The sequence below is a fragment of the Cherax quadricarinatus genome, chromosome 49, assembly GCF_038502225.1.
Source record: "Cherax quadricarinatus isolate ZL_2023a chromosome 49, ASM3850222v1, whole genome shotgun sequence".
Lineage (NCBI taxonomy): Eukaryota > Metazoa > Arthropoda > Malacostraca > Decapoda > Parastacidae > Cherax > Cherax quadricarinatus.
The window spans coordinates 27,585,592-27,603,091 of NC_091340.1; the positions used below are offsets into that span (position 1 = coordinate 27,585,592).

Here is a 17,500-nt window from a genome sequence, read left to right on the forward strand (position 1 = left end):
CTCTGTACACCGTGTACGCCAGACTCATATTAGAGTATGCAGCACCAGTTTGGAACCCACACCTAACCGAAGATGTAAGAAAATTAGAGAAAGTGCAAAGGCTTGCAGCAAAACCAGTCCCGGAGCTAAGGGGTACGTCCTACGACTTGGCGACATAGAGATATAATAACAACATATAAAATACTGAGAGGAGTCGACAAGGTGGACAGAAACAGGATGTTCCAGAGAAGGGACACAGAAACAAGGGTTCACAAATGGAAGTTGAAGATTCAGATGAGTCACAGGAATGTTAGGAAGTATTTCTTCCTAACATTAATAACAACACTGGGCTAGCCAAGTGTTGCGCAGTGTTGTTATTGATCAATAACACTATTTCGTGTTTACAATAATATATATCTGGTAGTACACCAAACAGGGATGAGAATGAAATAAGTTTGCAAGTTGAGACACCTCCGTATGTCCTCGGACCAAGAGTAACACACCTAGCTTGGCTGGGTGCTTGGTTCTTGTAGGATTGGGTGGTCTTGTGGGTTAAGGCATCATGTGTTTATCGCTCACAATGGCGGGCCAGTACAACATGGGTTCGAATTCTTGGCTAGCGCAGTGTTGTTATATATATATATATATATATATATATATATATATATATATATATATATATATATATATATATATATATATATATATATATATATATATATGATACTTGCTGTACACATTACACATCCCGGTAAGCTAAATCGAAGCCTGGAGAGTGAGCCTAATAGCGATCATCGAAGAGGCGAGACCAGGAGCTAAGACTCAACCCCTGTAACTACATATTAATACACACACAAGCACGCACACACACACACACAACACACACACACACACACACACACACACACACACACACACACACACACACACACACACACACACACACACACACACACACACACACACACACACACACACATGAATGAAGGCTTCTGTAGTAGTAATGTTAGATATAACAAGTAAAACAACTTTTTACAACATGGCTACAAAAACCTACCAGAAGACAGTTGACCGTCAGCTGGGCGACACAAACACTGAGTCATTTAATAACGTGTTGTCTTAACTATCCTGTGAAAAATCTCCTTTTTTTTCTAATTTATGAGGTAAGTGTAGCTAAGTGGGGTGATGTTAATAAGTATAATTCACTTGCCACTGTACAGGTGAAGCTCGCACTCGCGGCAAGCTAGTCGTAAAACTGAAGGCCAACACGTAAGCCACAAGGCCAGCTGGCTACAATAAGACTCATCCAACCAGATATATTTATACATAGGGAGGTTACGATTCACTTGCCGTGAGTTCAAGCCCCGCCCGTTCAGTGGTTTGTTTGTAATCGTCTCATTATGAATTCGCGAGTCATATATTTGACTTATTGGCGATCTAGGCTCAGCGTTCCTGCGACCCGGTGTTAGGACCAATGAAATGATGAATTAAGCGGATGGGGTTTGCACCAGACAGTCCAACGTATGCATCACAGCTCGGTTAATCAGGAACTGTCTGAAGAAATCTGTGAAGTCTCCTCCTGACGACAGGAATATGTTCGTCAAGTCACTTAAGTATGATTAACAGTGTTGTCTCGTTACTATAGGTTAGATAAAGTTCGTCAGGAAACAGTACAAGTGTTTTCTGACGCGGGTCTTAGTCAGATGACCCGCAAGTGGAGCTTTAGGTCATCTGACCGAGGCCTTGCGCTGGCTTACCCCTCCACCCCTTCAAAAATTACTCAGAGTAATCTTTTAGTAAACTCAGTACAAAACCTTCTTTTATATATAGGGTACTGAACATTGGTAGGAAATTACGTATCCTTCTGGCCAGTATTCCGAAGGTAACAACCTATGGAGGCGACGCCTTAAAAAAAAACAAAAGAATGGGGGATCTTTTAGTTGAAATCATTATTGTTATCTAGGAAAGATTTAAAAAAGGGAAGCATTAGGTCAGAATCTCGTTGTGAAGGTTACAACCATCCTGCTTATCATTTTCCACGCAGTTGTGATGGTAACACTGTTGTGATCCTTGATGGTAACATTTGACATTATCACTCATATGTGTCTCACATTCCTCTTCCTCTCTTATCAGTGTTTTGAGTTCTTATATATATATTTTCCGTTAATCTTACCAAATCTTAAAATTTTCCAATGTGGATTATCTGAAATTTGGTGTAGTTGACCATCAGTTTTTATTTTTTTTAAATAATAATCATAATAATAATAATAATTATAAAAATAATAATAATAATAATAATAATAATAATAATAATAATAATAATTATAAACATAATAACAACAACAACAACAACAACAACAACAACAACAACAACAATAATAATAATAATAATAATAATAATAATAATAATAATAATAATAATAATAATAATAATAATAATAATAATTATAAACATAATAACAACAACAATAATAATAATAATAATAATAATAATAATAATAATAATAATAATAATAATAATAATAATAATAATAATAATAATAATAATAATTATAAACATAATAACAACAACAATAATAATAATAATAATAATAATAATAATAATAATAATAATAATAATAATAATAATAATAATAATAATAATAATAATAATAATAATAATAATGATTATTTCTACAAGTACATGATACAACTTATACAGACCATAGCTGACATCAGCGACATACTATATCGAAAGCCCCGAGTTATGGAGAGCACTTCGGGCAAATTAGGTTAGTTTTGTCCCCAGGATGCGACCCACACCAGTCCACTAACACCCAGGCATCTATTTACTACTAGGTGAACAGGGACAACAGGTGTCTTAAAGTAACAAACCCAAATATGACCACCCGTACCGGGGATCGAATCACGAACTTCAGTGTGTAAACTGACTGTACTACCAATCGTTTTTCTTGTCATATCTTAAAGGTTTCCAAAGTGAAATATCATAAATGTGGTCTCGTTGAGTATCACTTTTTTTCTAGTCCCCGAGATGACTCGGTTTATCAAGGCACTGAGAGATGCTGCTTTCTCAGTGGATGCTGCTCTCACATAAATAGAATCCTACACATATAAATAATACACATATAAATCGTACACATATAAATAATAGAATTGTACACATAGGATAGAGAAGCTTATGAAGACGCTTCCGTCCGACCTGGACCATTTACAAGTCACACTAACACACGAAGGTGAGGGAGCCACTATGTATAGGAGAGGGGGACAGCGACGGGACAGAGAAAGGAAGAAAGAGGTGGAGTAGTAGTAGTGGAGGTAATGCTGGTAGTGGAAAAGTAGCAGCAGCAGTAGTAGTAGTAGTAGTAGTAGTAGTAGTAGTAGTAGTAGTAGTAGTAGTAATAGTAGTAAATATGGGGGGGCAGTAGTGGTAGACAGAAATGGGAGTCAAGTGAGGCAATAATAGAAGCAGTAGTGGTAGTAATTGCAGAGAAGTAGCAGTAGTAGTAGTAGTAGTAGCAGCAGTAGTAGTCATAGTAGTAGTAGTAGTAGTAGTAGTAGTAGTAGTAGTAGCAGTAGTAGTAATAGGAAAATAGACTGAGACTCTTATGCAACATACAGGAATCTTTAATGAAGAAACGTTTCGCCACACAGTGGCTTCATCAGTCCTGTACAAGGCAGAAATGTGTAAGGAGAGGAGTAGTTTGAGGTAATCAGTCCTTCGGTCTGGAATCGATGTATTCAGTCCATCACTGAGGGACTGATTACCTGAAACTCCTCCTCTCCTTACACATTTCTGCTTTGTATTGGACTAATGAAGCCACTGTGTGGCGAAACGTTTCTTCAATAAAGATTCCCATATGTTGCATAAGTGTCTCAATTCTTCAACTTGTCGGTTTTCAAAACCATTTATCACCCAACAGAAAAGTAGTAATCTTAATATTTGAAGTGGAGTAAGTCTAAGGACAAGAAAAAGGAGCACTGCAGGAGAGCTACTGGCTCACAGGGGTGGGACCAAAAACACAGGGGAGGCAAAAACTGAAGGCCAGAACACACCTAGGCAGAAAAAAAATGAGACAAAGATAAAGCAGGAAAGAAGGAGTTAGGGAGAGAAGACAAGATCAAGTCAAGTCACGAGTGTTTTGATGTTTGGATGGGCGACTACAGAGACAAAACCAAGACTAACACTCGTAATAGGAAAGCTGTGTATAAGTGTATAAGTGTATAAGTGTATAAGTTGTGTATAAGCATCTCTTATACACAATTTTCCTAATATGAATATTAGTCCTGGTGAGTACGGACAGACAGGGGCCAGGAGCTGTGGATCGATCCCTGCAACCACATGCAGAGGACACACACAGATTCACCCATACACATACAAATACACAGGAACTACACCGCAGTATTAGGCACTGCTCCAGATGTTAACAGATATAACTTTCCTGATGTTGTGGATCATTACCTAACGGAGTTGATATCTCCGGTTCTTCTGCATATATTTCCTGAATAGTTTTTCTTTTAATGTCGTTTACATAGATATACACATTTTTGTGAGTGTATAGATACTTAATGTATTGAGTTGTTGTTGTATTATATTCGCAAAGACTCGGTAACCTCATAGAGATGACCCAACACCTGGAGAATAGGTAGTAAATAGGTGAAGTACTTCAGGTTCCCTAGGTATCCAGGGAGGGCGAAGAGCAGCTTCTAGCGCCAAATAACTCATTCCTCCCTCTTGAAGTGTATTAAACCATGTGTGAATACATTCTTCGATTATTGAATATAATACAAACACACACACACAACAGGATCGGGGGACCAAGGTTGCAGAATTCTTTGAAAGAGAAGTACCTAGGTGGTACTAAGTATAATTCAGAGCATCTCCCCTGAGGCACTCATCAACCGATTTACCACGGTAGCAAACATGAGACTGGCTAGTTTAAGGACAGCTTTCATAAACCTCAACAAGGAATAATTCACGATAATACACACGGCATATGTCAGGCCCATCTTAGAGTACGTAGCATCAGGATTGAACCAGCAAGTCAGGAGGACATTAGATCCTAGACGGGCTCCAAGCAAGATGCTATTCGTAAGGGTAATTGGGTAATGACTGAAGGAGTTGCCAGTATAGATATTGCATTTGTATGGATTAAGGAAATGGCCCTTGGCTTGTTTTCGTGTCTTCAAGTGACCAAGATCTGTTAGAAGGGACATTAAGGGAAAGATGTCTAGTACCACTGTGGTGTAGCGGTCTAGAGCGTCGAAAGTTTAGCTGGTTTCTTGGAAGACTTCCTAAAATCTCGGGTTCGCATCTCGGCCAATCACAATATGATTTTTTTCTTTGATGAATAAACAGAATGATGGACGGGAGGAACTAACCGTGGTTCATAAACTGAAGGAAATTTAGTCGGGTTACAGTTGGCGCCTCTGACGGTGACATATACAGAGATGCTGCTTCTGATTCTTCCCTATGAAAAGTCTGGTGGTCGAGTGCTGGGCTTCTAAATTTATAGTCTACGAACCATACCACGGGCGGGATTTGAACCCGCGGTCAGAGAGTCTCAAAACTCCAGACCGCGGGTTCAAATCCCGCCCGTGGTATGGTTTGTTTGTAATCGTGTCATTACGATTTCGTGAGTCAGTTATAGTCTACGATTTGTGCCTTCCTCCCCCTCCACCCGGTCATTGACAGACTCTTATATATATATATATATATATATATATATATATATATATATATATATATATATATATATATATATATATATATATATATATATATATATATATATATATCTATATATATACATGTATGTATCAGAATAAGTGCTACTTCAAAGTACCCAGACTTTCCTTCAAAAGGCTAGTAGCATCTTACGAAAATCAGAACAAGGCAAAAAACTACTTAAACTTTTACCAGGTCAACCGAAACCAGCACGCCTGTATGGCCTTCCTAAGACACACAAACCTGGCATCCCACTACGGCCTATCACTTTGGGCATAGGGAGTGCACCACACGGACTAGCCGGCCACCTTGCCAAATACCTTTCAGCGCTTCTGAGCACCATCAGTCAAGCCCACCTCAAACACTCAGGTGACCTTCTCTCTCGAATTTCCAACCTGAATGTCAAAAACAAAAGCATGGCTTCCTTCGATGTCACAGCCCTCTTTACCAACGTTCCTACTGACGTTGCAATCAACATTCTGAGACAGAGGCTCACTGAAAACCACGACCTCCCTTTACCTCTTCTAGATTTCATCAATCTAGTGGAACTTTGTGTTAATTTCAACTTCTTCAAGTATCAGGACAACTGTTACAAACAGTGCTTTGGGATGGCAATGGGCAGCCCGCTCAGTGCTGTGCTCGCCAACCTCTTCATGGAAAACCTGGAGACAGAGAAATTCAGCACCCTTATTCCCAACACTGTTACCTGGCTAAGATACGTTGATGATATATTGGTTTTCTATCCGAGACGTCTCAATATCCAGGCCCTTCTCAACAAGATCAATGCAGCTGAACCATCAATAAAGTTTACACTTGAACTCGAAAACGATGGCAAACTTCCTTTCCTCGACGTTCTCCTGTGCAAATCTCCCGACAGTGACAAACTTCTCTAACAAGTGTATAGAAAACCTACCGACAAGGACGATCTTATACACTTTTATTCACACCAAGACACCCGCACTAAGAGAGGAGTCCTCATTGGCTTCTTCTTGAGAGCTCTTCGCATCTCCAGCCCTTGTTTTCTAGAAGAAGAATGCACTTACATAACACAAGCCTTTACACGTCTTCAGTTTCCATCTTTCTTCATCCGAGATTGCAGACTCAAGGCACAAGCTATTCTCAACAAACCGCCCATGGACCAGCCCCCTAAGCAGTTCATAGTACTCCCATGTGGTGATGTTGTCACGAATACTCGCCGGGCACTTGCTATGAGTAACATCAACGTTTCCACCATAAACACATCATCTATCAAAGACCTCACTACGAAACGCAGCCCCACACCTCTAGCTTCTACAGCAGGCGTCTACACTATCCCCTGTGGGTTCTGTCCCAAGAAATATGTAGGCGAGACAGGCAGAGATCTTGCAGTCCGCCTGAATGAGCATCGAAATGCCTCTAACAGAGACGATGTAAGGTACGCCTGTGTCCTCCACAGAGACTCCACGGGGCATTTGATGAACTGGAATGAGGCATAACTCGTTCTCACCGAACCAGACCTCAGACGCCGACGATGCCTAGAAGCCTCACTAATCGCCGTCACCGACACTATAGAACGTAACACTGGAAACGACAAAATTTCAAAAACATTGGCATACATGATACTTAAGCACCACCAACCCAACAACACAGGAGTCACATAATTTCATCGTCTATCCGTCCTCATCACAACATGACATTCCTCAGGTCACGTGCGTCACTCACACCTCACTCTCCGCCTATATATATAATGTCTTTCTCCCTCTGTATGTTAGAAGTGATCAAGGTCCCAGGACCGAAACGTTTTCTAATAAATATGTCATAGTGTTTACTTACGTGTCTTTCTAAACCATATATATATATATATATATATATATATATATATATATATATATATATATATATATATATATATATATATATATATATATATATTTGGATTTCTTCCTGAAGCCGTTTGAATATTCCACTTCCCCTACCACCCCATCTTTTAATATATATTTTTTTACCAATAGGAATATTTTATTACATAATATGGTACAGAAGATTTAAGAGATACATTCTTGATATAAAGGTGGCATATAAAGTACATGTTGTTACGTGTGTATCACCGATTATAAGGAGAAAATCTCATCCAGCTCCTCAGAGTTGGGGCGTGTACCCAAAATACAGCAGGCATTACCCCTTTGAACAGCCGTACTTAGCCGCTGGAACAGAAAACTAGCTGCCCTGGGATCCCTAGTTACCCTGATGAGTCTTTTTCCCAGCTCCTTAAGGAATTTAGATGCACTCTTTCCCCATGAACCAAGGGTCTCTGAGCCTATGGGAACAAACATATAATGATGGGCAAGTTCTCTATATTTTCTAGATTTTTGGGACTCCCTGAAGCTGGCGGCTGCCCCTCCTTCCTCCCTGGTGTATTGGAGATAGGTATCAGCCAAGGTAGATGCACATGTATAGTCCCACACCACCTGCTTCCCATCTGTCCAGGCTTGAAGGGTGATACCATCTGGACGCTTCTGGCTGCCATCAGATCTGCATAGTTGGGGTGGCTCCCTTACTGCTGGGCATCCAGCTGTTGTGAGGCTCCTCTTGATAATGTTATTAACCTCCTCATGTCTTGCAATCTTTCCCACGGATTTACGGCACACAAGACCATGGTACCCGAATCGGTCTGCTGCTTCACTGCCACAAATACACCTGTGTTCGGCGAGAATAGGGGCGGCATATATATGTATATATATATGTCGTGCCGAATAGGCAGAACTTGCCACCTTGGCTTAAATAGCAACGCTCATCTTGCCATATAGGACAAGTGAAAATTTGTGTATGCAATAATTTCGCCAAAATCATTCTGAACCTAACGAAAAAAATATATTTCACTGTGGTTGTTTAGTATTAAATTATTGTAAACAAATCTAAAATATATTTAGTTGGGTTAGGCTAAAATAAATTGTTCTTGTTATAATAAGGTTAGGTAAGTTTTCTAAGATTCTTTTGGTGCAAAATTACAAAAATTTACATTAACATTAATGAAAAAATATATCTTTAAACATATAAAAGAAAATTTCAGAAAGGACTTAATTGTAAATGAGTTCTTGCTAATTGACCAGTTTTTTCATATTCGGCACGACATATACATGTATATCTATCTATCTATCTATCTATCTATCTATCTATATATATATATATATATATATATATATATATATATATATATATATATATTTATATACATATATATATATATATATATATATATATATATATATATATATATATATATATATATATATATATATATAGTTAGTCCCAAGTTCTCGCGTATGTATGCCCCTCACAAACAAACATAATGGTAAAAATCTAGCTAAGTTGGAAGCAACACCATGAATGGTACGTACAAACACTGGGCATTACCGTACGCTGACATCTCTTCCTTATTGCTGGCAACATCGTCTAGCTACTTTTTGCCTACCTGACGTCAGGACTCTCCATGACGTCATATATTAAGACTCTGCTCGCCTGATGTTTCTTCTTATATAACTAACTACTACCTCTTCCCAGCTATTTCTTCTAGAGTATTTTATGTGAGTATTCACATCGTAGTTAACTAAATAACTTTCGGGCAATGCATTGTTTTACTAAGATAAATAACAAGCTGGAATAGAGAGGGTGACAGCCACTCACCCAGGTGCCGAGGGTTATATAAGGTGTGCTGGAAGGTGCTCCACACACACACACCTCTGGACACCGTCACAACATGAAGCTTGCGGTGAGCTCTTTCATAAATCGTTGATTATACCCAGTGTAGTGCGTTGAGAATCTTGTATATTTTCTGCGGAGTGCATCTCTGGTGATGCACATTCAGTACAGTGCGAGTTGTAGTGTTGGTACACACTCAGAGACATGCATTAGTGTGTATGAACCGAGAGTATTTATTACTGGAAGTGTGTATTTCTCATTGCACATACTCAGAGAACAACAATTTATATACATTCGGAAAGGTGTATATACCTTGAAAATTGTGCACCTCTCAGTATATACACACACAGACGAATATATACATCAAAAGGAGTGTATCTCAGTGTATTTACGCTGAGAAGCAGGTATCTCTCAGTGTGAATATACCGAGAGTAGAAATATTCACTGGAAAGGGTTTATACCCCATTGTATATACTCTCAAAAGTGTTTTAAGAAATAATATATAAAACACACAACTGGAACGATGCACAAATAACCCGCAATAAGGAGACGAAATGCAATGACAACATTTCGGTCCGAATTGGACCAGTGACACGTTTCATTGTGACTTGTCAATGGTCTAACTCGGATAGAAACGTCGTCATTAGTTTCCTTCTTATTACTGCGGGTGATTTGTGTATTCACACACACACACACACACACACACACACACACACACACACACACACACACACACACCACACACACACACACACACACACACACACACACACACACACACACACACACACACACACACACACACACACACACCACACACACCACACACACACACACACAATCACACACACACACACACACACACACACACACACACATGGAGCAGGGATGGAGAGGACCTAGTAACGAGAAGGGAAGAGGCTGGGCCAGGAGCTATGACTCGACCCCCTGCAACCACAAATAGGTGAGCACACACACACACACACACACACACACATTTTATACAAACATACCATAAAATAAGTATATATTTCAGTGTATATTCTCTGATAGCTTAATATTTTAATCAAAATTTTAGGTATTAAGAAATCCTTGACTAGTGATATATAGAAGGCATTCAATCTTCATGACTCATATAGTAGATAGGCTTCAAACCCAAGTCATCTTCTTTTCCCCTCTTTACTTCTTCGAAGACAATTATAATTATTATTATTATTATTATTATTATTATTATTATTATTATTATTATTATTATTATTATTATTATTATTAGAGTGGAGTCTGTGGGATACACAATGGATTCAGGGATACCTCCAATGGAATGATAATTGGAATACATTAACAAGGTGAATACGAATAGGTAGAAAGGGAATGTACAGTCTTGACCCAGTGACACTGTACAATCCTCTTCTGTTATAGAGCTGCGTAGAGCTTTAGATAGTTCTGCTTGGAACTTTATCAAGCTCTTCGAAGCTTCATCAAGCTCTAACAAGCCTTGTCAATCTCTAAGAAGCTTTGTCGAGCTCTAAGAAGCCTTGTCAAGCTCGAAGAAGCTTTATCAAGCTCTCTGTAGAGCTTCATCAAGCACTGTGCAAAGTTTTCTTAGGCTCTGTGTAGAGCTTCATAAAGCTTTATGGAGAGCTTTATCACAGTCTGTGCACAGCTTTATCAAACTTTGTAAAGTTTTATTAAGCTTTACGAAGAACTTTATCAATCTTAAGTTTTTAACAACTATAACTATCTGGAGACAGCTCTAATAAGCTCTGTGTGGAGCTTTATTTAGCTCCATATACAGATTTGTTAGGCTGCATAAAGCTTTATGTAGCTGTGTGTAGAGCATTATCAAGCTCTATTTAGAGCTTTATCAAGTTCTGTGTTGAGTTTCATTGAGCTTTACGTAGAGCTTTTACACTCTGTCGAGTTTTATCTAACTTTGTAGATTCCTATCAATCTCTGCGTAGAGCTTCTCTATAATTAAAGCTTACCTGCAACTTAAGCTTCACGGGACATTGCAGTGCTTTCATAAGACAGAGTAACAGTGCCTCTGGAACTTCTGACAGCACTGCAGTGAGGACAAAAGTTAGCAACAGTGCCTATGAGCACTGCAGTGTCGACAAAAGTTAGCAACAGTGCTTCTGTGGCACTGCAATGTCGACAAAAGTTAGCAACAGTATTTCTGTGGTACTGCAGTGTAAACAAAGTTAGCAACAGTGCCTCTGAAGCACTGCAGTGTCGACATAAAATAGAGTGGTAGTGCCAGTGTTGCTGTGGTAAAAGTGATGGATTTTGCAACTCGTTATTGACAATGTTTGATGTTCCATGATGGTTGTTACATTGTGTGTGTGTGTGTGTGTGTGTGTGTGTGTGTGTGTGTGTGTGTGTGTGTGTGTGTGTGTGTGTGTGTGTGTGTGTGTGTGTGTGTGTGTGTGTGTGTGTGTGTGTGTGTGTGTGTGTGTGTGTGTGTGTGTGTGTGTGTGTGTGTGTGTGTGTGTGTGTGTGTGTGTGTATGTGTGTGTGTGTGTGTGTGGATAAAATACATACATTCAAGCACCCGCGTGAATGTAGACTGTACACTCACCTACTAGACTGTACACTCACCTACTAGACTGTACACTCACCTACTAGACTGTACACTCAACTACTAGACTGTACACTCACCTACTAGACTGTACACTCAACTACTAGACTGTACACTCACCTACTAGACTGTACACTCACCTACTAGACTGTACACTCACCTACTGGACTGTACACTCACCTACTAGACTGTGCACTCACCTACTAGACTGTACACTCATCTACTAGACTGTACAATCACCTACTAGACTGTACACTCAACTAGTAGACTGTACACTCACCTACTAGACTGTACACTCACCTACTAGACTGTACACTCACCTACTAGACTGTACACTCACCTACTAGACTGTACACTCACCTACTAGACTGTACACTCACCTACTAGACTGTACACTCACCTACTAGACTGTACACTCACCTACTAGACTGTACACTCACCTACTAGACTGTACACTCACCTACTACACTGTACACTCACCTACTACACTGTACACTCACCTACTACACTGTACACTCACGTACTAGACTGTGCACTCACCTACTACACTGTACACTCACCTACTAGACTGTGCACTCACCTACTACACTGTACACTCACGTACTAGACTGTGCACTCAACTACTAGACTGTGCATTCAACTACTAGACTGTACACTCACCTGCTGCACCTTACACTCACCTGCTACACTGTACACTCGCCTGCTACACTGTACACTCACCTGCTACACTGTACACTCACCTGCTACACTGTACACTCACCTGCTACACTGTACACTCGCCTGCTACAATGTACACTCACCTGCTACACTGTACACTCGCCTGCTACACTGTGCACTCAACTACTAGACTGTACACTCAACTACTAGACTGTACACTCACCTGCTACACTGTACACTCACCTGCTACACTGTACACTCACCTGCTACACTGTACACTCAACTACTACACTGTACAGTTACCTGCTACACTGTACACTCGCCTGCTACACTGTACACTCACCTGCTACATTGTACACTCGCCTGCTACACTGTACACTCGCCTGCTATACTGTACACTCATCTGCTACACTGTACACTCGCCTGCTACACTGTACACTCACCTGCTACACTGTACATTCGCCTGCTACACTGTGCACTCAACTACTAGACTGTACACTCAACTACTAGACTGTACACTCACCTGCTACACTGTACACTCACCTACTACACTGTACAGTCACCTGCTACACTGTACACTCGTCTGCTACATTGTACACTCACCTGCTACACTGTACACTCGCCTGCTACACTGTACACTCGCCTGCTACACTGTACACTCACCTGCTACACTGTACATTCGCCTGCTACACTGTGCACTCAACTACTAGACTGTACACTCAACTACTAGACTGTACACTCACCTGCTACACTGTACACTCACCTGCTACACTGTACACTCACCTGCTACACTGTACACTCACCTACTACACTGTACAGTCACCTGCTACACTGTACACTCGCCTGCTACACTGTACACTCACCTGCTACACTGTACACTCGCCTGCTACACTGTACACTCGCCTGCTACACTGTACACTCACCTGCTATACTGTACACTCATCTGCTACACTGTACACTCACCTGCTACACTGTACACTCACCTGCTACATTGTACACTCACCTGCTACATTGTACACTCACCTGCTACACTGTACACTCACCTGCTACAATGTACACTCCCCTGCTACACTGTACACTCACCTGCTACATTGTACACTCACCTGCTACACTGTACACTCACCTGCTACACTGTGCACTCACCTGCTACACTGTACACTCATTTGCTACACTGTACACTCACCTGCTACACTGTACACTCACCTGCTACACTGTGCACTCACCTGCTACACTGTACACTCATTTGCTACACTGTACACTCACCTGCTACACTGTACACTCGCCTGCTGACCTAAGATAAGATAAGATAAGATTTCGTTCGGATTTTTAACCCTGGAGGGTTAGCCACCCAGGATAACCCAGAAAAGTCAGTACGTCATCGAGGACTGTCTGTCTTATTTCCATTGTGGTCCTCAATCTTGTCCCCCAGGATGCCACCCACACCAGTCGACTAACACCCAGGTACCTATTTGCTGCTAGGTGAACAGGACAACAGGTGTAAAGAAACGCGTCGAAATGTTTCCAGCCAGCCGGGAATCGAACCCGGGCCCTCCGTGTATCCACCAGGCCACCGGGCTACTAGACTGCACTGCCAATAACTGTCAATATTGTCACGGTGACGTGGTGTTTACTGTTGTCACGGTGACGTGGTGTTTACTGTTGTCACGGTGACGTGGTGTTTACTGTTGTCACGGTGACGTGGTGTTTACTGTTGTCACGGTGACGTGGTGTTTACTGTTGTCACGGTGACGTGGTGTTAACTGTTGTCACGGTGACGTGGTGTTAACTGTTGTCACGGTGACGTGGTATTTACTGTTGTCACGGAGACGTGGTGTTTACTGTTGTCACGGTGACGTGGTGTTAATTGTTGTCACGGTGACGTGGTGTTAACTGTTGTCACGGTGACGTGGTGTTAACTGTTGTCACGGTGACGGTGTTCACTGTTGTCACGGAGACGTGGTGTTTACTGTTGTCACGGTGACGTGGTGTTAACTGTTGTCACGGTGACGTGGTGTTAACTGTTGTCACGGTGACGGTGTTCACTGTTGTCACGGTGACGGTGTTCACTGTTGTCACGGTGACGGTGTTCACTGTTGTCACGGTGACGGTGTTCACTGTTGTCACGGTGACGGTGTTCACTGTTGTCAAGGTGACGGTGTTCACTGTTGTCACGGTGACGGTGTTCACTGTTGTCACGGTGACGGTGTTCACTGTTGTCACGGTGACGGTGTTCACTGTTGTCACGGTGACGGTGTTCACTGTTGTCACGGTGACGGTGTTCACTGTTGTCACGGTGACGTGAAACAATATCGGCTGTTATTTTTACAGTGCCTAACCAGAGTGAATTTTGCAGTGATGATAACAAGAACATTAATTATATTTGTAAGTTCATCGTGAATAGTTTTTTCTGTCTCTGAGTTCTGAGTTCTGATGACCAGAGCTTTGGTAAGATGGGTAAGGAAGAAGGATGGGTAAGGATGGAAATATTGGAAAAGGGTGGGAGGGGGGGGGAGAGGTAGGATATAAAAGGTAAGTGGCCCAACCACTTTGGTGCAATTTAAAAAGTGTATGTGAAATGATAAGATATTCTTTAAGAGGTATAATACTAACCCATCAGAGTCACATAGATATAATAGGTATATAAGTACATGACTCTGAATTGGTAGTAATTATACAAGTTGCAATTGCTTTTTTTTTTTTTTTTCGCGATTGCACAACGGAGATTTATGCGACAATGAAGGCAATAATTTTCTGGCGGGTTTATAAGTTCGTGACAATAGCTTCTTAATGGTGGTGTCCAACAATAGTCAATAGCATAATTTTACATTAGAAAGTTATTTAAGATGTCTCCCTAATTGGGGGCGATGATTTTCTCAGTATACATAGAAGGGTTCTGGTGGTATCCAATCTTCTTCATCAGGTAAGTTGCTCAAAATCATGGGTCGAGGGTAATCATCTTTATGAATAAAACGACGAACCCTCTGTGGGAGAGTCATTCTTTGAGTCCTGTGAGGCGGAGTATTGATGGTGTAATCCGTGGTATTTATCGCTTGTATAGGATGTTCTCTATCTGGCATGTATAGTTCTTGCATTGTATAAAGTTGTTTCTTTTTTAGGGTGTCAAGGCATAGCAGTAATATCTTGTTGTGTGTGTAAATCTGCCATTTTAACTCTGTCTCTCCTCCTGGTATCGGTAATAAAGCGAAGAGCTCTATTCTGGACCCTTTGTAACCGTAGCATGTTGGTCTTTGTTGTTAATGACATTGGGACACAAGGGTATTCGAGTATAGGTCTTATTATCATTTTATACAGATGTTTTTTGACATGTTGAGGGGCTTGATTGAATCGAAAGAGTCTGCTAAGACCGGCTTTGGCTGTGTTGATCTTTTTAGTTACATGAGATGTTGAGTGGAGCAGCCTGTCTATTTCATATCCCAAGATCTTGTTAGTGTTTTTAATGGCTACAGGTGTACCTCTGATGGAGATACCCCCTTTATCTTCGATGGTTGATGCAAAACATCCTATCGTGCTAACAAGGACCTTGTCAGGATTAGTCGTAATTCTCCATTTCTTCTCCCAATTAGATGTTCGACGAAGTTCAATATTCATTTTTTCTATGACTCTCTCATACTTGTATTTTCCTGTTACTGGAGTTGATGAGACGACATGAATAACATCATCTGCAAACTGTGTCACAATTGTGTCATTAAACTCTGGTTGAGGAAGGTCATTCACATAAATGTTAAACAGAAGTGGACTGAGACAAGAACCTTGTGGGACACCAGCCGTCGGTATAAAAGGTTCTGTCGACTTGCCATGAAAGGTGGGAATGATTTTTCTTTGAGTTAAGAAATTATAAATTACTCTGCGAAAAGTCCAGTTATGGTCTGGTAGGTCAATGAGTTTGTATATAAGGCCATCATGCCATAAGCTATCAAAAGCTAAAAACACAGAAAAACAGCCAAAAACGTGTCTATCTTCATGTAAAAACCTCATAAACGTTTTCTCCTCGCTTGTCAGACACGTTTTATACGTTCCCCAAATAATTCTTAAACGCAGAAGTTAGTGGTTTAGGTTTATTGATAGGAGCAAGGCGAGGCAGCAGGAGCAGCAGCAGCAGCAGCAGCAGCAGCAGTAGCAGCAGCAGCAGCAGTAGCAGCAGCAGCAGCAGTAGCAGCAGTAGCAGCAGTAGCAGCAGTAGCAGCAGCAGCAGTTGCAGCAGTGATGTTGACCACAGGCGGCCAGAGCAGCAGGTGCTAATTCCACCGCACCGTGGCAGTAATCACCCAGGTTATTGGTGTCACGGTGAAGCTAGTGTCATTATCTTGAGGGAGGGGCCTCTCTCTCTCTCTCTCTCTCTCTCTCTCTCTCTCTCTCTCTCTCTCTCTCTCTCTCTCTCTCTCTCTCTCTCTCTCTCTCTCTATTTCTACAAGTACATGATTCAACTTACACAGACCATAACTAACATCAGTGACATACTACACAGGAAGCCCCTTATCATGCAGAGCATTTCTCACAAATTAGGTTAATTTTGTCCCCAGGATGCGACCCACACCAGTCGACTAACACCCAGGTACCTACTTACTGCTAGGTGAACAGGGTCAGCAGGTGCCATAAGGAAACACGCCCCCCAATGTTTCCAGCCATACCGGGGATCGAACCACGGACCTCAGTGTGCGAACTGAGTGAGCTACCAACCTAGCAATGGGTCGAGAATTCATTCCCTTGTATCACAGTGTAAGGTAACTTTTTCCACTTGCCACGGTAGTGGTTAAGTGAGAAAGTGGTAAGTGGGCACTTTTGCCAGTCCTAAGAAATTATTTGTTCAAAGTGGACATTTTTTCAAAGTGGACATTTTTATCAAAGTGAACTTTGTTCAAAGT

The 17,500-nt window shown here is 41.1% G+C and overlaps 1 protein-coding gene across 1 annotated transcript in view; it reads left to right on the forward strand.

Annotated features, from left to right (window-relative positions):
• The first annotated feature begins 9,362 nt into the window (after positions 1–9,362).
• LOC128696927 (histone-lysine N-methyltransferase 2D-like) overlaps positions 9,363–17,500 on the forward strand; it is a 14,561-nt gene continuing 6,423 nt past the window's right edge. Inside the window, exon 1 of the mRNA XM_053788353.2 lies at positions 9,363–9,452. Within this exon, the coding sequence (XP_053644328.2) occupies positions 9,441–9,452 (12 nt within the window). The 5' untranslated portion in view covers positions 9,363–9,440. The remainder of the gene's footprint in view (positions 9,453–17,500) is intronic.